This window comes from Panulirus ornatus, chromosome 2, assembly GCF_036320965.1.
Source record: "Panulirus ornatus isolate Po-2019 chromosome 2, ASM3632096v1, whole genome shotgun sequence".
NCBI classification, from domain to species: Eukaryota; Metazoa; Arthropoda; class Malacostraca; order Decapoda; family Palinuridae; genus Panulirus; species Panulirus ornatus.
In genome coordinates, this window is record NC_092225.1 from 61,728,088 (window position 1) to 61,752,072 (window position 23,985).

General features: G+C 40.9%; 1 protein-coding gene across 2 annotated transcripts in view; it reads right to left on the bottom strand.

Moving 5' to 3' along the window:
• Window positions 1–21,200, bottom strand: part of LOC139756655 (sodium-coupled monocarboxylate transporter 1-like) — a 36,493-nt gene extending 15,293 nt beyond the window's left edge. The window contains exons 1-7 of one of the 2 annotated variants that reach the window (XM_071676317.1): window positions 19,518–21,200; window positions 16,309–17,975; window positions 15,487–15,759; window positions 11,398–11,531; window positions 10,887–11,075; window positions 7,953–8,107; window positions 4,247–4,387 (exon numbers count right to left, since the gene is read on the bottom strand). In XM_071676317.1, the coding sequence (XP_071532418.1) occupies window positions 4,247–4,387; window positions 7,953–8,107; window positions 10,887–11,075; window positions 11,398–11,531; window positions 15,487–15,718 (851 nt within the window). In that variant the 5' untranslated portion in view covers window positions 15,719–15,759; window positions 16,309–17,975; window positions 19,518–21,200. The remainder of the gene's footprint in view (window positions 1–4,246; window positions 4,388–7,952; window positions 8,108–10,886; window positions 11,076–11,397; window positions 11,532–15,486; window positions 15,760–16,308; window positions 17,976–19,517) is intronic. The other variant, XM_071676324.1, reaches the window with a different exon arrangement.
• Window positions 21,201–23,985: the final 2,785 nt, after the last annotated feature.

The window sequence follows — 23,985 nt, forward strand, 5'->3', positions numbered from 1 at the left end:
AGCTAAAGACTGAGCGTGAACGAATGGGGCCTTTGTTGTCTTTTCCTAGCGCTACCTCGCACACATGAGGGGGGAGGGGGATGGTATTCCATGTGTGGCGAGGTGGCGATGGGAATGAATAAAGGCAGACAGTGTGAATTGTGTGCATGGGTATATATGTATGTGTCTGTGTGTGTATATACATATGTGTACATTGAGATGTACAGGTATGTATATTTGCGTGTGTGGAAGTGTATGTATATACATGTGTATGGGGGTGGGTTGGGCCATTTCTTTCGTCTGTTTCATTGCGCTACCTCGCAAACGCGGGAGACAGCGACAAAGCAAAATGAATAAAATAAAAAAAATATAAATATATATATATACATATATATATATATATATATATATATATATATATATATATATATATATATATATATATATATAAATATATATATATATATATATATATTTGTTGTTTATGAAAAAGAAAAGAGAGGCGTTTGCACGATACTTGCAGGGAAGTAGTGCAAATGACTAGTACATGTATAAAAGAAACTGGCAGGTGGTTAAGAGAAAGGTGCAAGAAGTGAAAAAGAGGGCATGTGAGAGTTGGGGTGAGAGAACAACAATATATTTCAGGGATAATAAAAAGATGTTTTACAGTGAGTTAAATGACGTGCGCAAGACAAGAGAGCAAATGGGAACATCGGTAAAGGGGACAACTGTAGAGGTAATAAGAGGTAGTGATGAAGTGAGGAGATGGAGTGAGTATGTTGAAGGCTTGTTGAAAGAGACAGTCGCAGATATAGGGTGTTTTCGTTGGCATGGTGTGAGAAGTGAGAGGGTAAAGGAGAATGGTTTGGTTATGAGAGAAGAGATATTGGAAGCATTGCGGAAGATGAAATTCGGCAAGGAGGCATGTTAAAATGATATTGCAGTGGAATTTAATAAAAAATAGGGGGACTATGTTGTTCACTGGTTGGTAAGAATGTTCAATGTATGTATGACTCATGGTGAAGTGCCTGAGGATTGGCGGAATGCATGCATAGTAAAATCCCCCCTCCCCCTCGACTGTACATAGGCAAAGGGGATAAAGGTGAGGTATTCCCAAGAAATTATATGGGAGGGTATTGGGTATTGATTGATAGGGTGAAGGCATGTACAGAGCATCAGATTAGAAAACATTACAGTTTCAGAAATGGTAGAGGATGTGTGGATCAGGTGTTTGTTTGAAGAATATATGTGAGAAATACTTAGAAAAGCAGATGGATTTGTATGTAGCATTTATGGATCTGGAGAAGCCATATGATAGGATTAATAAAGAGGCTTAGTGAAAGGTTTTAAGAGTTATACGGTCTGGGAGGTAAGTTCCTAGAAGCAGTGAAAAGTTTCTACCAAAAAATGTAAAGCATGCGTACGAGTACGAAGAGAGGAGAGTGGTTGGTTCCCAGTGAATGCCAGTGAGCGGCAGGGGTGTGTGATGTCCTCATGGTTGTTTAATTTGTTCATGATTAGAGTGGTTACGGGGTTAAATGCAAGAATTTTAGAAAGAGGGGCGAGTATGAGGTCTGTTGTGGATGATAGGGACAGGTAAGTGAGTCAGTTGTTATTCGCCGATGACGCAGCTCTAGTGGCTGATTCGGACGAGAAACTGCAGAGGTTGGTGATTGAGTTCGGAAAAGAGTGTGAAAGGAGAAAGTTGAGAATAAATGTGCATAAGAACAAGGTTATTAGGTTCAATGGGGTTGAGGGACAAGTTGATTGGGATGTAAATTTGAATGGAGAAAAATTGGAGGAAGTGAAGTGTTTTAGATATCTAGGAGTAGACTTAGCAGCGGATATAACCATCGATGCGGAAGTGAGTCGCAGGGCGGGGGAAGGGGCGAAGGTTCTGGGAGCGATGAAGAATGTGTGGAAGGAGAAAACGTTATTTAGGAGAGCAAAAATGGGTGTTTGAAGAAATAGTGGTTCCACCAATGTTATATGATTGCGAGGCATGGGCTATAGATACGATTGTACGGAGAAGGTTTAGTGTGTTGGAAATGGAATGTTTGAGGATGATATGTGGTGCGAGGTGGTTTGATCGAGTTAGTGATGAAAGGGTAAGAGAGATGCGTGGAAATAAAAAGAGTATGGTTGAGAGAGTAGAAGAGGGTGTGTTGAAATGGTTTGTACATATGGAGAGAATGAGTGAGGAAAGATTGACGAAGAGGATATATGTATCAGAGGTGAAGGGAGCAAGAAGAAGCGGGATAGGGGAGGGAGCGAAGGGGTTAAAATCCTCCCCTCCTGTTTTTGATTTTTCAAAAGAGGGAGCAGAGAAAGGAGACGATTGAGGATTTTCCCTCTAAGGTTCAGTCCTCTGATCTTTAACGCTACTTTGCTAATGGTGAATATGTCTAAAAAAGTAATCCATTTATGTTCATTAATCTAATTATCTTATGATGTTAGAAAAACATATGTAAAATCAAATGATAATGTACCTCATACAATAACACTGGTTAACAATTTTTACCTTTCTTCTCATCAAGGATGCAGTGTAACTTTTTTTAGACCTACTTCCGATGCAGATAACGAATTGTTAGTCCATTTTAGTACAACACGTCTCAATTTCTTTCTACAAAGGTAAAATGATAAGACTTGAACCAGTTCAAACATTTTGTTGCAGAAAGTCAGTTGTCCTAGGTAGAAGGTATATTCAGTTGTTCTAGGCTGAAGGTATGGAAAAAAAATTACTATTCAGAGGGATAAGTTAAATAGTTGATCTTTTACCCTTTGGCGCTTTGGACCTGACTCAGGTTCGTCCCTATTTAACATCCAGCAGTAATGTGCGAGCATTCCTTTATTCCAGAAACCCTGGTATCGATGCTCCATCGCGCTTATCCTGATGGAGGCGCTCTCCTTGTTTGCCAGACATTGCTTCATGGTTCTCTGCAAAGACGCGCAGATGTGAGTAGAGAAAATATACCTTGAGCGATATCCGACATCCCATAGCAGCATAGGATTTCAGAAGTCTTTCCACGCCGCGTTCAAAGTCTGGAGGTCTTATGGTTCCCAAAAGATTTTCACAAAGCCAACAGAAAGAGTTCCAGGCATCCAGCTCCAAGTCATCAAGATGTGTGCTGAAATTGTGGTCTTTCAGTTCTTTCCTCTGCGGACAGACGAAGATGCCTTCTTTCAACTTGGCCTCAGTGATCTTCAGAAATTTTTCCACCACATACTCAAATCCTTTCGAGTTTTTCTTGATAAATGTTTTCACAAATTGCTTTATTAGACCAAGCTTTATTTGGATCGGGAAAGAAGAACATTTTGTGGATCAACCAGAGGCTTATCCTGGACACTCGAAGTTCCTGGCTCATATGATCTTCATTGAGGACAGACTGATTCCATATAACGCCAGGAAGTTACTCGACTATCCCAGAAGCATAGAAAATAGCAGTATTTCGTGAATACTGACTACATTCTCATCAGCATGCCGATCACTTTCAAGTCCCTGCATATTTTCCAGTTGTGATTTTTGCATCTAGGCGTGCCTGCTTGTTCTCATGGTACTTTCATATGAACCGAATGCCCTACAAGGACGGAGGGTGTCTTGTTCCCATTGCGGAGCAGCACCACTTTCAGACCTCTCTCAGATGAGTCAATGAACAAATGTCATTGAGAGCAATAAGCAGTGGTGTCATGCTTCAGTGTTGTTGCAAAAACAGAGCTGCCCATCCTCGGAAAAATAAAAAGTAAGAGTTTGACACCTTTTCGTGAAATAAGTTATGCGAGACTCCTTTTTGAGCATATATTTTCTTTTAGACGAGATGCTAAAAGTTCAGCTTTATCTTCCGGCAGTGCCAAATCTCTCATGAAAAGTAAACCTGATACAAGAAAACGTATTTCATTTTCGAAGTCTACTTCCAAAACTTCTTCAAATACACAACAAGCCATGAGCAATGTGAGTTAGTTGTTGACCAGTGCAGTTTTTTATATAGAATTTTCTTACTTGTCAAAACATCAAGATGGACTTGATATTAGACTTACAAGGAAAGAACTAGGAATGACTGAATACAATGCTTTCAAAATACAGACCAACTTGAATACTTATTGAAACAATATTCTCTATCATTATAACTTTTGTTACGCCTGAATGAGGAACATTAAAATCTAATCATACTTTAAGGAAGTATCATTCATGATGGACTATTGCCGTATTAAATAAATTCACGGCACACACTGTCTTCCCTAAGGAGAACGAGAAACAACTGATAATTACCCTTGTGCTATCTGTAGTCTCCTCACGGAAGCAAGCCTCTGGTAGACGGTCTGGCTGATGCCGATGGAATTCAAGGATGTGTAAATCCCAAACAAAGTTGTTGACAGGAGAGTGTGGCGCTCAAAGGGGTTCGTGTCTAGGCTGTATATAGGATGATCATGATCGAGGGAATTAAATTCATTATCAATATATATATATATATATATATATATATATATATATATATATATATATATATATATATATATATATATATATATATTCTTTTCTTTTCTTTCGTACTATTCGCCATTTCCCGCATTAGCGAGGTAGCGTTATCAACAGAGGACTGGGCCTTAGAGGGAATATCCTCACCTGGCCCCCTTCTCTGTTCCTTCTCTTGGAAAATTAAAAAGAAAAAAAAAACGAGAGGGGAGGATTTCCAGCCACCCGCTCCCTCCCCTTTTAGTCGCCTTCTACGACACGCAGGGAATACGTGGGAAGTATTCTTTCTCCCCTATCCTCAGGGATAATATATATATATATATATATATATATATATATATATATATATATATATATATATATATATATATATATATATACATATATATATATATATTATTTCTTATATCATAATTTGCTTTGTCGCTGTCTCCCGCGTTTGCGAGGTAGCGCAAGGAAACAGACGAAAGAAATGACCCAACCCACCCCATACACATGTATATGAATACACGTCCACACACGCAAATATACATACCTATACATCTCAATGTATACATATATATACACACACAGACATATACGTATATACACATGTACATATTCATACTGTCCGCCTTTATTTATTCCCATCGCCACCCCGCCACACGTGGAATAACAACCCCCTCCCCCCTCATGTGTGCGAGGTAGCGCTAGGAAAAGACAACAAAGGCCCCCCCAATATATACATATATATATATATATATATATATATATATATATATATATATATATATATATATATATATATATATATATTTTTTTTTTTTTTTTTTTTTTTTTTATACTTTGTCGCTGTCTCCCGCGTTTGCGAGGTAGCGCAAGGAAACAGACGAAAGAAATTCCCCAACCCCCCCCATACACATGTACATACACACGTCCACACACACAAATATACATACCTACACAGCTTTCCATGGTTTACCCCGGACGCTTCACATGCCTTGATTCAATCCACTGACAGCACGTCAACCCCTGTATACCACATCGCTCCAATTCACTCTATTCCTTGCCCTCCTTTCACCCTCCTGCATGTTCAGGCCCCGATCACACAAAATCTTTTTCACTCCATCTTTCCACCTCCAATTTGGTCTCCCTCTTCTCCTCGTTCCCTCCACCTCCGACACATATATCCTCTTGGTCAATCTTTCCTCACTCATTCTCTCCATGTGCCCAAACCATTTTAAAACACCCTCTTCTGCTCTCTCAACCACGCTCTTTTTATTTCCACACATCTCTCTTACCCTTACGTTACTTACTCGATCAAACCACCTCACACCACACATTGTCCTCAAACATCTCATTTCCAGCACATCCATCCTCCTGCGCACAACTCTATCCATAGCCCACGCCTCGCAACCATACAACATTGTTGGAACTACTATTCCTTCAAACATACCCATTTTTGCTTTCCGGGATAATGTTCTCGACTTCCATACATTTTTCAAGGCTCCCAAAATTTTCGCCCCCTCCCCCACCCTATGATCCACTTCCGCTTCCATGGTTCCATCCGCTGACAGATCCACTCCCAGATATCTAAAACACTTCACTTCCTCCAGTTTTTCACCATTCAAACTCACCTCCCAATTGACTTGACCCTCAACCCTACTGTACCTAATAACCTTGCTCTTATTCACATTTACTCTTAACTTTCTTCTTCCACACACTTTACCAAACTCCGTCACCAGCTTCTGCAGTTTCTCACATGAATCCGCCACCAGCGCTGTATCATCAGCGAACAACAACTGACTCACTTCCCAAGCTCTCTCATCCCCAACAGACTTCATACTTGCCCCTCTTTCCAAGACTCTTGCATTTACCTCCCTAACAACCCCATCCATAAACAAATTAAACAACCATGGAGACATCACACACCCCTGCCGCAAACCTACGTCATTTGGTAAACATGTATATCAACTGACTGTTATATTTCTCCCTTGTGTCTCCCCTGCTGATGTGATTATTACACGAAAGTGCACTTGGGAACTTTTCGTGTTTCATTTTCCCCGTGGACTCATAGGAATATATATGTATATATATATATATATATATATATATGTATATATATATATATATATATATATATATATATATATATATATATATATATATATATATATATATATATATATATATATATATATATATATATATATATATATGTATATATATATATATATATATATTATCCCTGGGGATAGGGGAGAAAGAATACTTCCCACGTATTCCCTGCGTGTCGTAGAAGGCGACTAAAAGGGGAGGGAGCGGGGGGGCTGGAAATCCTCCCCTCTCAATTTTTTTTAATTTTCCAAAAGAAGGAACAGAGAAGGGGGCCAGGTGAGGATATTCCCTCAGTGGCCCAGTTCTCTGTTCTTAACGCTACCTCGCTAACGCGGGAAATGGCGAATAGTTTGAAAAAAAAAAAATATATATATGTATATATATATATATATATATATATATATATATATATATATATATATATATATATATATATATATATATATATATATATATATATATATATACAAACAGAATCCCTCCATATCTATATACAATTCATCCGCTCCTCTTTGAATCATACCTCATCTGTCTGATCTTGCACCCTTTCAAAAGTAAAGATAAAGCTGCAAGTCACACGGAATAGTGCACTCGGAACAATCACACTGGCTGTCGAGCTTCCACAAACGCACAGAGCCTTCACAATGAAACAAAGGTCCTCGTGTTACAGCCCTAGCTTAGCATGATCGGCACTCATTTCTATGCAACACCTCGACCCTCCACCCACCACCCACTACCCCCACACCAGATGCCCATCCCTACCCACGCAAACCACTCCATAATGGGCATCCAAACCCCAAGGCGAAATGAAAATCTTACCCCTTTTATTTCAGTAACTTCATCTATGAATTTCCTCCAGCCACAACAAATATAACTCTGACAAAACACATATACAATTAAATCGCCAGGCAAGCTTTAAGCAACCGACTCCCCAGTTCATTCTTAAACTCCATCTCACCAGAGATACACTCAGCAGAAATCACACTTCTCAGAAAAACACGAGTCTCACTCTCCCACCTTCGCACTGGTCATTACCCATCCCTGCAACATAAGAAACATCATTTCAACATCTCAGTTGGCTTGAACTCTCTGCACATAAACGCTCACACATACTCTTTAACCTTTAGTCCAGACCGCTGGACCTGGCTAGCTTCCTGGGTGCTGCAAGACCCATAAAGATAGAAGGGACTCCTGGGGCTGGAAGTGGAGCAGTCTGCAAATAAATCATAAAAAAAGAAAACGTGATTCAGAAATATGTTGGTCGCCACATGGAGAATGAAATGTCTTATTTTCCATGTGGCTACTGGAACGTACACACATACCTACATATTCGCATACATACATACAAACACGTATTAGGTTCTCACATTCAGACATATTCCAATAAATCTAATGATTTACTCACTTGAAAAACTGAAGCCGTCCGCCTTCGTCAGCGATGTTCCAGACGTTGGCTACTCCTCCCAGGTCGTTGCAGCAAATGATCACCACCGCCAACACTCCTCCGAACATGAGCAGCGTCTGCAGCACGTCAGCGTACACCACAGCCTTCACACCTCCCTGAGGGACAAGATTGTGCGTCGGCATCACTGTACCTCACTGTACACAGGCAAGTTCTGTAGTACATCAATGTACAGACGTCACACTCCTCTGAGGGACAAGACTGTACGGTCAGCAGCCTCTACTTCACATAATTGTACATTGGCAGCTTCTGTAGTACATCAGCGTACAGCCTTCACTTCCCTCTGAGGGACAAGACTGTCCGTTGATAGTATGTACATCACTCTAGTACTATTTTTGTCTAGGTGGGTTGTGGTGATGGGAGGAGGGTAGAATTAAGGTTCAGACGGAGGGAGGTAGGTAGGTACGGTCGAGGAACAGACGGTAGTTACAGCGTGGACAGGCAACCGTCGCACCGTCCAGCGGGACAAGGCTGTACCGTATGTATGCTCTCCCAGTACATCACACACAGATGCAAATTCTCACGACGTCTGCCCAGGACACAGAGTGGACAGAGATAGACAGTCGAGACGTGGGCTCCCACGGGAATACTGGTCCTCCTTTGTATGCATTAGTAGGTAATAACGTAAGATCCCTTTAACGACTTACACTGCAGACTTCAGGGTATCGTAAGGTTCATCAATGGCAGTGTTACTTTCGTAATGAGGTTGTTGTGCTATTTTCCCACTTATGGGTATGGTTAAAGGCCGAGAGAGCGCCTTAAATTTGCCTGGATTTCTGTCTAAAACGATTGAAGAACGAGCTTATGGAATCCAAATTTTTCCAGATTTGACTTTCTGTTTTTTCTCTCTTTCTTTTCTTTGTGTCATGAGCAAGGGAGCAGCCGAACAAAAGCAGACACTGCACGATGTCTTGCGTGGTCCAGGGTCATCGACGCTTCGTATATGAGAGATAAAGAGTCATGTTATCATGTGGAGATAAGAATTACTGTAACGACTTTAAGTGTAAGAGCTAACAGGGATATTGAATTCCGGTGTTGATTAACTGTATATGAAGTACCTGACCTGAATAATGAACTTGCAATAGATGGAAAGAATATTAGAATTTTCAGTGAATCAAATCATAACTTTGAAAAAGAAAATGAAAAGCATCTTACACATGCTGACTGTTTTCTTTCTTTTTTTTGTTCAATCAGAAATGATTTAGTGGGATTCAAGGCCACCTTCTTTGTCGGAGTTGCCTTAAAAGTTGGCTAAGTCAAAGCACACCAGTGGCACAGCTGAAAGTACAAAGGCAATGATGTGGGCCAACGACAGGTAAAACCTGTGTCAGTATCTCTGGAGTTACGAGTCATGGTCCTGGTACTGCTGTCCATTAGGCTCATTGCCCTGAGGAGCCTGGAGGAAGCAGATGGTGGACTAATCCTTATAAAACTTAAAGTCGCTTTAATGTCACACTGGGTCATCCACAGTAGAAAGGCAGCCATATCATCAACCAAGTAGGGTCCATCAGTCAACAGTATTACCATAACTTTCCTCTTATGATATGTTTGAAAAGCTTATGATAAAGAATCGACTCTTTTTTACGAGATCATAAGCATTTTTGGCCGATCACTCATCTGATAGAGACATAGTTAACTAAAAGTTCCTGTTTTCATTAAGAAATGGAAAGGGATATTTTCTGTTACACTGATCACAGTGAAGACACGAACATGAAAAACTCAGTATTTCACTCTCAAGAAACACGAAACATATGAACTCTAAGAAGTCATTTGTTTGTAAGTTGTGTATAATGGCATCTGCAGTGTGAGTGCCACAGTGGCTCATTGAAACAAATATGTTTTGATATCTCTCCTCTTCGTAGAGATTTCGCTTCTGTATCTACAACGTAGAGTTCACTGTTGTGGTAAGTTAGAAACTGAAGTTATTCCATGATTTAGATGTGTGACGCAGTGAATTCTCGTCGAGACAATATGTCATTTTAAGAATTTTTATCTTTACTATCTTTTTTTTTTTGGGGGGGGACATTACAATATCTTCCTCCTTCCAACTTCTCTAAATTTCCTTTTCTTACACACAAACTTTATTTACGGGGATGCACGGGACTTCATCCTGTTTACCACATGAGCGTACAAGAGCTGTGTCTTCACTACTACAATCCTCAGCATCTTTATGGATGTTGCGTGGAATGGCATGTGATAACCACTGTAGAACAATACTTAACAATATCTTAGTCACCGATGTTGCAGCGATGTTTGTGGAATCTGCGGAACTCTATCCAGACACTGGTTGAAACGGTGACAGCCACTTAAAGTGGTAGACTTAGATAAATGTCCAGATATGTTGACTAGATTCATGACGTGCGTGGAAGTGTTGGAGTACTCCTGCATCATTCTGAGTTTTCTTACGGCCATACTTCTCTTCGTATGTCCAGGCTATCCAGAAAATATTTGAATGATGATGTACTTAATTCCCTACAGTCACTTGAGCTATGAAACCCTAGGAAGATTCCCAAGTCGTTGAAATGTTTGATCCAAGGTAGACTTAACTTTTCTCGTCCTGTGTTCATATAAAGGATCACGAGGCGTCAGATGAAAAACTTATGTTATATATATTCATTCCCGAAAGTTTATTCAGCATTGGATTTTTTACAGGAATAGCTGGAAGTGGACGAGACGAACTGCCTTACTGCAAATTGACAGACCCTGTGGAAATATCTGGTGAGGAATGTGCTTGTGTCTGGCAACTTGCTCTTGGAACCCAAGAACAAGATTCACAGGACGAGTAGTATCGTCATGGGCAGCTGTCATATGCTGAAATATGAAGTATCTAATCTATGACGAGGAACTGTATAAGAGTTGGTTTTGTTCCATACTTACAATTGTGATATAGAAGGTACAGATAGACCCCATGATGAGTGTGGACGACGTGGTGGTCAGGCCTGTGACGGTGACCAGGGCTAGTGTGGGGGCGTACAGACAGACCCCCATGTACAGGAAATTTAGCAACAGGCCACATAAAGTTGCCAACTTCCGAAGTGCTCTTGACCCATAACGCAGCTCAATATACTGGAAAACGTATGGCTAATTGAATCTAACCGTTGGATACACTACAAAATATAATGATAATGTGAGATAAACGTTCCTGAATTGGATGAACGTTCACAGGACCCACAATAGAATGGGATTAAAGGAATTTTCCACCTAAAAGCGAAAACAGTAGTTAACATAAGACAAGGTTTTGACCACACCTATGGAAGTAACTTTTTATTGAAGATAGAAACTACTTAAGTGTTTCTGACAACGATTGATAAGGAAATAGGCAAGATCTCTAAGTTCTTCTAATACTGTAAATGAAAATGAAAGTAGATCCTATGACTGAACCACTGACCTCGTTCAGGGAGACGAGTTTGAGCTGGTAGAATACCGGAATAATGAATTTACACACGAACAGACATCCTGGGATGCAGCCGAGCAGGATTGTGGCTATCTGTGTCCCGAAGAAATATACCTCGGTGGGGTTACCTGGAGGGAAGACGGGATATTGTGGTTGGCAGAGATTATGCACCACGCCCTCTTACATTTCACAATGGTACCAGGGTCGGTATATGTTAATGAAGGACAAGTGTCAGTAAGAAAGAATTGGCCCACTACAGCCAAGCCAGGAAGTCTCAGAGGTGTTCCTGCTGAAGGGTTTGGTGAAGGTGTGTGCTGACTGTGAACAGTAGTGAAGATGCGGGCTGCCTGAGGGTGCTGATGAAGCTGGGTACTGAGTTTAAGGATTGATAAGAATGAAAATATATTCTTTTTTTTCTATTACTAGCCCAGAAACAATTTCTAAGAGAAAGTCCTGTTCTTAGTTAGTACCATTTCAAAGGCTCCTGCAGCTCAAGGCTGCGTCAACTCCAGTAGTAGCAAAATGAACACTCCTTGAAGAGGCAGTATTTCCAATGATACAGCCTCTTTGTATAACCTCGAGCAGGTGGAGTCCGATAACAGTGCATATGCATATGATATGAAAAAGGTCAATAGAATGTGGGGCTGTGTGCTGAAAAGGACTGGTGAGTAGGAACACCTGTTCTAAAAGGAAGGGCTATATACAAACGTATACGTGACAGACTATGGGAAAGGTGGGCTGCCATTACTGAATTATGTACTAACTGAGAGGCATGCAAAAGATAGACTCTTGGATGTGATGAGAGGGGCAGATGGTAGTGTGTCTGATCACTACTTCTTGGAGACGCGCGTCGATATTTCTGAAGAACTTAGAAAAAAATAGAATGTTGCTGGTGGGAAAAGCTTGGGAGAGTTGTATGAAGAGTTTATATAAATACATGTATATATCTCTATATCTTATTTACTTATTGTACTTTGGCGCTGTCTCCTGCGTTAGCGAGGTAGCGCAAGGAAACAGACGAAAGAATTACCCAACCCAACCACATACACATGTATATACATACACATCCACACAAGCTCATGTAGATACCCATACGTTTCAACGTATACATATATATACATACACAGGCATATGAATATATACGCATGTACATAATTCATACTTGCTGCCTTTATTCATTCCCGTCGCCACCCCGCCACACATGAAGTGACAGCCCCCTCCCCTGCACGTGCTCGAGGTAGCGCGAGGAAAAGATAATAAAGGCCACATTCGTTCACAATGAGTCCCAAACTTCATGTATAATGCATCGAAATCAATACCCTCCCATATGATTTCCCAGGAATACTCAACAAACTTAAACCTCTGTAATATGAACACATATCTTTATCCCCTTTGCCTTTGTACAATGGCACTATGCATGCATTCCGCGAATCCTCAGGCACTCTACCATGAGCCATACATACATTTGATATCCTTACCAACCAGTCAAAAACACAGTCACCCCCTTTTTTTGATAAATTCCACTGCAATACCATCCAAACCCGCCGCCTTCCCGGCTTTCATCTTCCGCAAAGATTTCACTACCTCTTCTCTGTTTATCAAATCATTCTCCCTAACCCATTCACTTCGCACACCACCTCGACCAAATGACCCTATATCTGCCTCTCTATCATCTAACACGTTCAGCAAACTTTCAAAATACTCACTCCATCTCCTCACATAACCACTACTTGTTATTACCTCCCCAGTAGCCCCCTTTACCGATGTTCTTATTTGTTCTTTTGTCTTACGCACTTTTTTTACCTCCTTCCAAAACATCTTTTTATTCTTCCTAAAATTTAATGATACTCTCTTATCTCAACTCTCATTTGCCTTCCTTTTCACCTCTTGCACCTTTCTCTTGACCTTCTGCCTCTCTCTTTTATACAGTTCCCAGTCATTTGCACTATTTCCAAGCAAAAATCGTCCAAATGCCTCTCTCTTCTCTTTCACTAATAATCTTACTTCTTCATCCCACTACTCACTACCCTTTCTAATCTGCCCACCTCCCACGCTTCTCTTGCCACAAGCATCTTTTGCGCAAGCCATCACTGCTTCCCTAAATACATCTCATTCCTCCCCTACTCCCCTTACGTCCTTTGCTCTCACCTTTTTCCATTCTGCACTCAGTCTCACCTGGTGCTTCCTCACACAAGTCTCCTTCCCGAGCTCACTTACCCTCACCACTCTCTTCACCCTAACATTCTCTCTTCTTTTCTGAAAACCTCTATAAACCTTCACCTTCGCCTCAACAATATAATGATCAGATATCCCTCCAGTTGCACCTCTCAGCACATTAACATCCAAAAGTCTCTCTCACGCGCCCATCAATTAACTCGTAATCCAATAACGCTCTCTGGCCATCTCTCTTACTTACATACGTATACTTATGTATATCTTTCTTTTTAAAGTAGGTAATCCCAATCACCAGTCCTTTTTCAGCACACAAATGTACAAGCTCTTCACCATTTCCATTTACAACATTGAACACCCCATGTACACCAATTATTCCATATCATACAAAATTATTCAAATCACGCATCACTATAACCCGGTCTCGTGCATCAAAACTGCTAACACACTCACTCAACTGCTCCCAAAGCACTTGCCTCTCATGATCTTTCTTCTCATGCCCAGGTGCATAGGCAGCAATAATCACCCATCTCTCGCCATCCACTTTCAGTTTTACCCATATCAATCCAGAGTTTACTTTCTTACACTCTATCACATACTCCCACAACTCCTGTTTCAGGAGTAGTGCTACTCCTTCCCTTGCTCTTGTCTTACCAATCCTTGACTTTACTCCCAAAACATTCCCAAAACACTCTTACCCTTTACCCTTGAGTTTTGTTTCACTCAGAGCCAAGATATCCAGATTCTTTTCCTCAAACATACCACCTATCCCTCCTTTTTTCTTGTCTTGTTTACATCCACACACATTTAGACACCCAAATCTGAGCCTTTGAGGAGGATGAGCACTCCCCGTCAGACTCCTTTTTCTGTTTCCCCTTTTAGAAAGTTAAGATACAAGGAGGGGAGGGTTTCTAACCCTCCGCTCCCGTCCCCTTCACTTGCCCTCTACGACACGTGGGGAATGGGTGGGAAGTATTCTTTCTCCCCAATCCCCAGGGACATATGTCGCATGTTTACCAAATGGCGTCCTAGTGCGCGCGCGAGGTAGCGCTGGGAAAAGACAACAAAGGCCACATCCGTTCACATTCTGTCTCTGTCATGTGTAATGCAACCGATATCACAGCTCCCTTTCCACATCTAGGCCCCCACAAAACTTTCCATGGTTCACCCAAGATGCTTAACATGCCCTGGTTCAATCCACTGACAGCACGTCGACCCCGGTATACCACATCGTTCCAATTCACTCTATTTCTTGCATGCCTTTCACCTTCCTGCATGTTTAGGCCCTGCTCGCTCAAAACCTTTTTCACTCCATCCTTCTACCTCCAATTTGGTCTTCCAAATGTATGAGTGTGGTACCAGACTATCGAGGCGCCTCACCTGTCTCCTACAGAATGGAGCCATTAAGAACCATTACGCCACTCTACATAACTCCTGCCTCACACGACAAGATCTGGACGAGAACACCAAAGATCATCGAGAGAGAACAGGACCCTCGCCGTCTCATGCTCCTAGAGGCAATTTACATCATTACAAAACAACCGTCAATAAACACACGAATCGAAGGTTTTCAAATCCTACCATCCTCAAAATGCCACATCATCGTCATCATAAGTTGATAAGGAACTCTATAGGAGATGATTTAGTTTCCCGTTTCTGATTGTAGCACATCCTTTAAACTTCAGAAGCCCGGCAACAGGGGTATTAGGGTTATATGATTAGTGAAAACCTATGCTTATGTATACACAATGTCAAACAAATGTCTCAATCTGATGAATGATAATCTCTCTGACATGAAAATAGCTTTAGATATTATAATGATATCATGTGCATAAATTCTCATGTAAATCATTCATCAGAAAAGTAACTTCATACCGATTTGACAAGAGGCAGTTGTCTCTACACACTAACCTAATATAGAAATGGCAGATATCCATCCACCAAGGAGAGAGAAGGCCACGGGTACTGGCGACATCGCCCTTCCCCCCAGCAGGTACTCCTGGGTGTTGGCCTTGCCCCGGCTCTTGATGGCGCTGTACACCCCGATGCCTATGGACGCCACCAGCATGAGGCTGAACAGCACGTAGTCCACGACTGTGAACTTTGCGTCTGACTGCTCAGGTGATGCACCGGCCTCTTCCATCTTGCGTTCCTCACACTTACTGACACGGTTCCTCTGCCGACCTGTATTAGAATGAGAAGGATAATGTCTTGAATCTCGGGAACGGCTGACCACTAATCATTCTGCTTAGAATTTGTATTTCAGTGAAACAAGAAAACTTTTACAAAACTATTAAGTCTAATGCAACACAGGAGCATGTAACACCACTAGTAGAGTTACCCTTGTGCTCCATCCAAAAATTCTTGTTATGCAACACACACACATACACACACACACACACACTCACACACACACACACACACACACACACACACACACACACACACACACACACACACACACACACACACACACACAAACCTCAAAGCGTGAATGTAGGTGTTTAAGCTAGTCACCCAGAAACTAACTTGTCTTATAGTCAACACATGTAGTTAGTTACTCCCAGCAGCGCATGACCTATGAAGTATTGTGTGTGGATTTCCCCGCACCTGTGGCTATGTATACATGAATAATGTTTGTATTGTCCGCAGCTTTTTAGATTCTAATGATGTTTTCTGTCGTGACGACGACTTTGCGCCAAAGACCTCAAGACACAGGTATATATCACCAACCTTGGCGTTAGCAGTAATGTGATTCGAACCAAGCCCCTCGTTCATCGCTCCATGTATTGTTCTGTCAACCAAGATGGAGCACACCTTACGTAAGAGATATCGTAGCTACGTGACTGGATGGACACTGCCTGTAACAAGGTCACACTGACGTGAGTGTGAATATACGAGGCAGACGGTCTTAAACATTTACCACGTTAATGTATACAAAAGTTACGACAATAAAAGAAACCAGGATATGGTGGCGGTATGGGAGTGGAGCCGCCGTAATCCTGAGTTGCAAGGCCACTCCCGTAGTAGTGAGGTACTTGACGACTGGTGCCTCTTTGATCAAGGAAACATTGACCGGTCGACGGGCACCAGTGGTAGACGGAAAGAGAAAGAGAATCTCTTTCTGTTATCAAAAAGAGGCGAGACGTCCAGTTGTGGAAAGGTGGCATAGAATATCTGGCGTTGTGGACAGAGGGGCATAGAATGTCTGCAGTTGTGGAGGGGGGGCATAGAATGTTTGGAGTACTAGAAAGACGGTGTAGATGTGTGGAGTTGTGGACAGGAGGCATAGAATGCCTAGAGTTGTGCAGAGGGGACAAAGAATGTTTGGAGTAGTAGGAAGCGGGCATAGAATTCCCGTAGTTGTCGACATGGGGCATAGAATGTCTATGATGCGGATCCTAAGAAAATTTGTGCAACACGTAGGTTACACACCTAGGAATAACATGGTGGATTTACTCGATAGCTTGGTAAAGCTGGCACGAGTTAACGGGTTCCTCGCTGAACTAGGAAATAAGGAGTCTTTGATCACCGGTTGGAGTTATCTGGAGATGACTGGATCGACAGTTTTAACACCACATTTTTTTTTTTTTTTTTTGCTCTTCTTCAGAATCCAACCCGATCCTCTTTTTTTTTTCCTTCTTCGCTCTATGTAGACTAATCAACTTACGGAAGTGAAGCTTTTGCAGTCAACGAGATACGTTTGTGTTTTTTGTAAGACGTTTCTCATGAATAGATCTATTTTCGGTGAAGATGTGTTACCCGTTTGACTTGACACATCTTCATATATCAGATACGTGCACCAGTATAGATGACTTCAACATCTTAAGGCGATTGATATCAATAATTCGAAACGTTTCCGGGTTTGAGTGTCTGTGTGTTACACCTTTTTCAAAGGCAAACTGTAGCACCTAAGCGCCTCTAGGTTTTAGGCGTAGGTGCATGATAACCCAGGCCATTTTTAGGTTACCGCACGTTAATCTAGAAGGCTGTGTTCAGGCCAACCACAACTTTAAATATTACATTAAATTCACTGTTCTCCTTCACATTTGGCAACCTAGCAGCCTCAAACTACACCGAAGGTACGCCTCAGTATGAAAGACGATATCCAAGGGTTCCAGAGCGTGGTCTTAAACACCATCAGAGGTTTAGACTTATAGAAGTGTTGGTACTGGTGATGGTAGTATGCTGCAGTGCCCATGTAGTGTTAGTGTTGTTGCTGATGGTAGTATGCTGCAGTGCCCGTCTAGTGTTGGTGCTGGTGGTGTGCCGTAGTCCCTATACAGTGTTGAGGTTGGCGTTCTGCTGCAGTGCCCGTAGAGTGCTGGGGTTGGTGCAGATGCTGGTGGTATGCTGTAGTGTCCGTGGAGTGCTGGTATCCTTGCCGCAGCCACAATTCTCTGTTGATGCCGCAATATCCGTGTAGTGTTAGCATTAACGCTACAGTGAATACGTTATGTTGGTGCAGTCTATTGGGTCGCCCATGTAGAGTTACGATATATATATATATATATATATATATATATATATATATATATATATATATATATATATATATATATATATATATATATATATATATATATATATATATATATATATATATATATATATATATATATATATATATATATATATAAAGATTTTTCAAGGAATTCTGTAAGTACAGACCGCAGATTTTTCTGGCGAGTTTTTGATTAAGATATTATTTATAGAACTGTTAGTGCTGAAGATTACATTTGCAATAAATGATTCAAGCAACCTAGGGAGTGATGTAAAATTATCACTAAAAGGGAAAACTAAAAGATTCTTGGTATCAAGGGGAGGGTTGGGATTAACTCCATACAATGATATCTTTGCTAACCTAAAGGGTTTATCAATGAAAGATCTAGGTTACTTAAACATGGATCCAATGGGATATTCGTAATCTCTTCCTCAAAAGTTTCTGGGAGGCATATACGTAGTGCCTTAGGAACATCGACTGGAATGATAGTTTAATTCTGTCATGTTGAGCTGAGTACTAATGACTATAAGATCAAACTTTGGTGGTTTTCTGTATAGGCTAAACTTGAACATGTTTCTATCCCTATGTATCATGCAATCTGAAAATGGTAACATGGAACTGTTTTCCACTTTCACAATAAATTTGATAGAAGATACTAAATTGTGAAGTTAAGGGGGAAATGTTTCTAAACTTTCGTTTGTTGGTCATACATAAAGAACATCATGTACATACCTAACCCAAATTGCCTTAAAGGGTAAGAAATCCCTTAGTGATTTTTTTTCAATGAATGCCATGTAAAGATTACTTGATACCAATTTTCTGAGCATAGTATTTTCCATCAAATTGAAATACATAGTCTTTTATATACAATCTTTAAAATTCAGTGAACACGAAATTTGAACCAGGTAAATCAAGATTATCCAAGACATCAACCAAGCATTCTAAGACGTCATCAACTTGAACTTTTGTAAACAAAGATGGAACATCAAAACTTATCGGTTTGAAATATTGAAAATCAATATCAACATGGATATCATTAAGATTGTTAAATAAGTCTACGTTGTTCATGATATTTTTAGAATTTGATACATCACTGACTAGTGAACTTAGTAAAGAAACTTATCATTTTGATAACCCGTATGTGACTGAGGCCACTGAACTCACTATGGGTCTAGCTGAAGGGGACAATGATGAAAGTCTTTTGATAACAGATTCATGAACTCTCGACAACAACTTCAGTTCTATATTAAAGTGAGAATTAAGTGTTTCTTGGGGATTTCTACTAAGTTTAAAGTATGTTGTATTATCACATAAAAGCTTATTCATTTTTGACAAACAATTAACTTTGTCCAAAATCATAACCGTATTACCCTTATTGCTTTAGTTACATGCATGTATATACATATACATATATGTACAAATAAATTAATTTACGTACACATGCATATAATCATACGTGCTTGCCTTCCTCCATTACCGAAGCCATCCCGGCCCACAGGAAACAGCAAAGCCACCTCAACGTCAGCAAGGTAGCGCCAGAAAATATACGAAGATAGGCAACTTCTGCTCACATCCATACACGATCTGTCATGTTTAATGCACCGAAACCACAGCTCCCTATCCACTTCCAGTCCCCACAGACCTTTCCATGGTTTACCCCAGATATTTTACATGCCCTGGTTCAGTCCATTATCTGCACATTGACCCCAGTATACCAATATACTCTATTCCGTGCAAGCCTTTCACCCTCCTGCAGTATCTGGCACCGATCGATCAAAATCTTTTTCACTCTATCCTTCCATCTCTAATTTGGTCTCCTGCTTCTTCTTGTTCCCTCCACGTCTGACATATGTATCCTCTATGTCAACCTTTCCTCACTTATTCTCTCTAAATGTCCAAACCATTTTAACTTACCCTCTTCTACTTCATCAATCATACTCTTTTTATTGCCTTATATCTCTCTTACCCTTTCATTACTTACTCGAGCATATAGCCTATGCCTCGCACCCATAAAATATTGCTGAAAATATTGTTCCTTCAAACAACCCATTTTTGATCTCCGAGATAAGGTTCTCTCTTTCCACATATTCTTTTGCACTACCAGAACCTTCGCCCACTCGCCAATCCAATGACTCATTCCCTCTTCCATGGTTCCATTTGCTGCCTTGTCCACTCCCACATATCTAAAACACTTCACTTCCTCCAATCTTTCTCCATTCAAACACATTTCCCACTTAACTTCTCCCTCTACCCTTCTAAACCTTATAACATTGCTTTTCTTCATATTTATTCTCAACTTCATCCTTTGATGCACTCATCCAAACTCAGTCACCAACTTTTGCATTTCCTTATTCGAAACTGCCATCAGTGCTGCATCATCATCAAACAACAACTGACTCAGACCTCCTCATCCGTCAGAGACTACACACTCGCCCATCTCTCCAAGACTAGCATTTACCTCCCTCACCATCCCATCCTTATATAAATCATACAAGAGTGTGGCCGAGAGAGCTGAAAAATTTTGTGCTGAAATGGTTTAGACATATGGTGAGAATGAATGAAGGAAGGTTGACAAATACGATATATGTGTCAGAAGAGGAGGGAAAAAGAACAGGGAGACCAAACTGGAGGTGGAGGGATGGAGTGAAGAAGATTAAGAGCGACTGGGGCCTGAACATGAATTAGAGTGAAAGGAGTGCAAGGTAAATTAAGAGTGAATTGGATTAATGTGGTATACTTGGGTCGACATGCTATCAGTGGACTAAATCACCGCATGTAAAGCAACTGGGGTAAACCATGGAAATGTCTGTGTGACCTGGTTGTGGAGAGGGAGCTGTGGTTTCACTGCATTACATATGACAGCTAGAGAATGGATTTGAACTGATGTGGCATTTCTTCGTCTGTTCCTAACGCTACCTTGCCAACGCAGGACACAACGCACTAACACTACATTGGAAGTGCAGCATACCACCAGCACCAACACTACAAGGACACTGCAGCATGCCACCAGCACCAACACCAACACTACAAGGACACTGCAGCATACCAATAGCACCAACACCAACACTATATGGGCACTGCAACATAACACCAGCACCAACACCAACACTGCACGGGCCCTTCAGCGTTAACACTGAGACTGGTAGAGTCATTGGACCAGAGACACTTTAAAACATCGGAAGTTGATTGTTAGATAAGATAGTACCAGTAGACTATGAGCAAGAGTGTGGCGCCGTAACTGGCCACATCTAGAACCAGTAGACGCTGGATGCTGGTGGTGACTGTATGTGTAGCAGTTCCCTCAGTGTGGGGAGAAACACGTTTGGTGTAATTTACAATCATATATGCATATATATATATATATATATATATATATATATATATATATATATATATATATATATATATATATTTTTTTTTTTTTTTCATACGATTCGCCATTTCCCGCATTTGCGAGGTAGCGTTAAGAACAGAGGACTGGGCCTTATAGGGAAAATCCTCACCTGGCCCCCTTCTCTGTTCCTTCTTTTGGAAAATTAAAAAAAAAAACGAGAGGGGAGGATTTCCAGCCACCCGCTCCCTCCCCTTTTAGTCGCCTTCTACGACACGCAGGGAATACGTGGGAAGTATTCTTTCTCCCCTATCCCCAGGGATAATATATATATATATATATATATATATATATATATATATATATATATATATATATATATATATATATATATATATATATATATATATATATATATATATATATATATAAAGTCAGGGGTTGGTGAGAGGACAAGAGCAAGGGAAGGAGTAGCAGTACTCCTGAAACAGGAGTTGTGGGAGTATGTGATAGAATGTAAGAAAGTAAATTCTCGATTAATATGGATAAAACTAAAAGTTGATGGAGAGAGATGGGTGATTATTGGTGCATATGCACCTGGGCATGAGAAAAAAGATCATGAGAGGCAAGTGTTTTGGGAGCAGCTGAATGAGTGTGTTAGTGGTTTTGATGCACAAGACCGGGTTATAGTGATGGGTGATTTGAATGCAAAGGTGAGTAATGTGGCAGTTGAGGGAATAATTGGTATACATGGGGTGTTCAGTGTTGTAAATGGAAATGGTGAAGAGCTTGTAGATTTATGTGCTGAAAAAGGACTAGTGATTGGGAATACCTGGTTTAAAAAGCGAGATATACATATGTATACGTATGTAAGTAGGAGAGATTGCCAGATAGCGTTATTGGATTACGTGTTAATTGACAGGCGCGCGAAAGAGAGACTTTTGGATGTTAATGTGCTTAGAGGTGCAACTAGAGGGATGTCTGATCATTATCTTGTGGAGGCGAAGGTGAAGATTTGTATGGGTTTTCAGAAAAGAAGAGTGAATGTTGGGGTGAAGAGGGTGGTGAGAGTAAGTGAGCTTGGGAAGGAGACTTGTGTGAGGAAGTACCAGGAGAGACTGAGTACAGAATGGAAAAAGGTGAGAACAATGGAAGTAAGGGGAGTGGGGGAGGAATGGGATGTATTTAGGGAATCAGTGATGGATTGCGCAAAAGATGCTTGTGGCATGAGAAGCGTGTGAGGTGGGTTGATTAGAAAGGGTAGTGAATGGTGGGATGAAGAAGTAAGATTATTAGTAAAAGAGAAGAGGGAGGCATTTGGACGATTTTTACAGGGAAAAAATGCAATTAAGTGGGAGATGTATAAAAGAAAGAGACAAGAGGTCAAGAGAAAGGTGCAAGAGGTGAAAAAGAGGGCAAATGAGAGTTGGGGTGAGAGAGTATCATTAAATTTTAGGGAGAATAAAAAGATGTTCTGGAAGGAGGTAAATAAAGTGCGTAAGACAAGGGAGCAAATGGGAACTTCAGTGAAGGGCGCTAATGGGGAGGTGATAACAAGTAGTGGTGATGTGAGAAGGAGATGGAGTGAGTATTTTGAAGGTTTGTTGAATGTGTTTGATGATAGAGTGGCAGATATAGGGTGTTTTGGTCGAGGTGGTGTGCAAAAGTGAGAGGGTTAGGGAAAATGATTTGGTAAACAGAGAAGAGGTAGTAAAAGCTTTGCGGAAGATGAAAGCCGGCAAGGCAGCAGGTTTGGATGGTATTGCAGTGGAATTTATTAAAAAAGGGGGTGACTGTATTGTTGACTGGTTGGTAAGGTTATTTAATGTATGTATGACTCATGGTGAGGTGCCTGAGGATTGGCGGAATGCGTGCATGGTGCCATTGTACAAAGGCAAAGGGGATAAGAGTGAGTGCTCAAATTACAGAGGTATAAGTTTGTTGAGTATTCCTGGTAAATTATATGGGAGGGTATTGATTGAGAGGGTGAAGGCATGTACAGAGCATCAGATTGGGGAAGAGCAGTGTGGTTTCAGAAGTGGTAGAGGATGTGTGGATCAGGTGTTTGCTTTGAAGAATGTATGTGAGAAATACTTAGAAAAGCAAATGGATTTGTATGTAGCATTTATGGATCTGGAGAAGGCATATGATATCTTTTTCACTCCATCTTTCCACCTAAAATTTGGTCTCCCACTTCCCTCCACCTCTGACACATATATCCTCTTGGTCAATCTTTCCTCACTCATTCTCTCCATGTGCCCAAACCATTTCAAAACACCCTCTTCTGCTCTCTCAACCACGCTCATCTTATTTCCACAAATATCTCTTACCCTTACATTAATTACTCGATTAAACCACCTTCCACCACATATTGTCCTCAAACATCTCATTTCCAGCACATCCACCCTCCTGCGCACGACTCTAACCATAGCCCACGCCTCGCAACCATACAACATTGTTGGAACCACTATTCCTTCAAACATACCCATTTTTGCTTTCCGAGATAATGTTCTCGACTTCCTCAAGGCTCCCAGGATTTTCACCCTCTCCCCCACCCTATGATTCACTTCCGCTT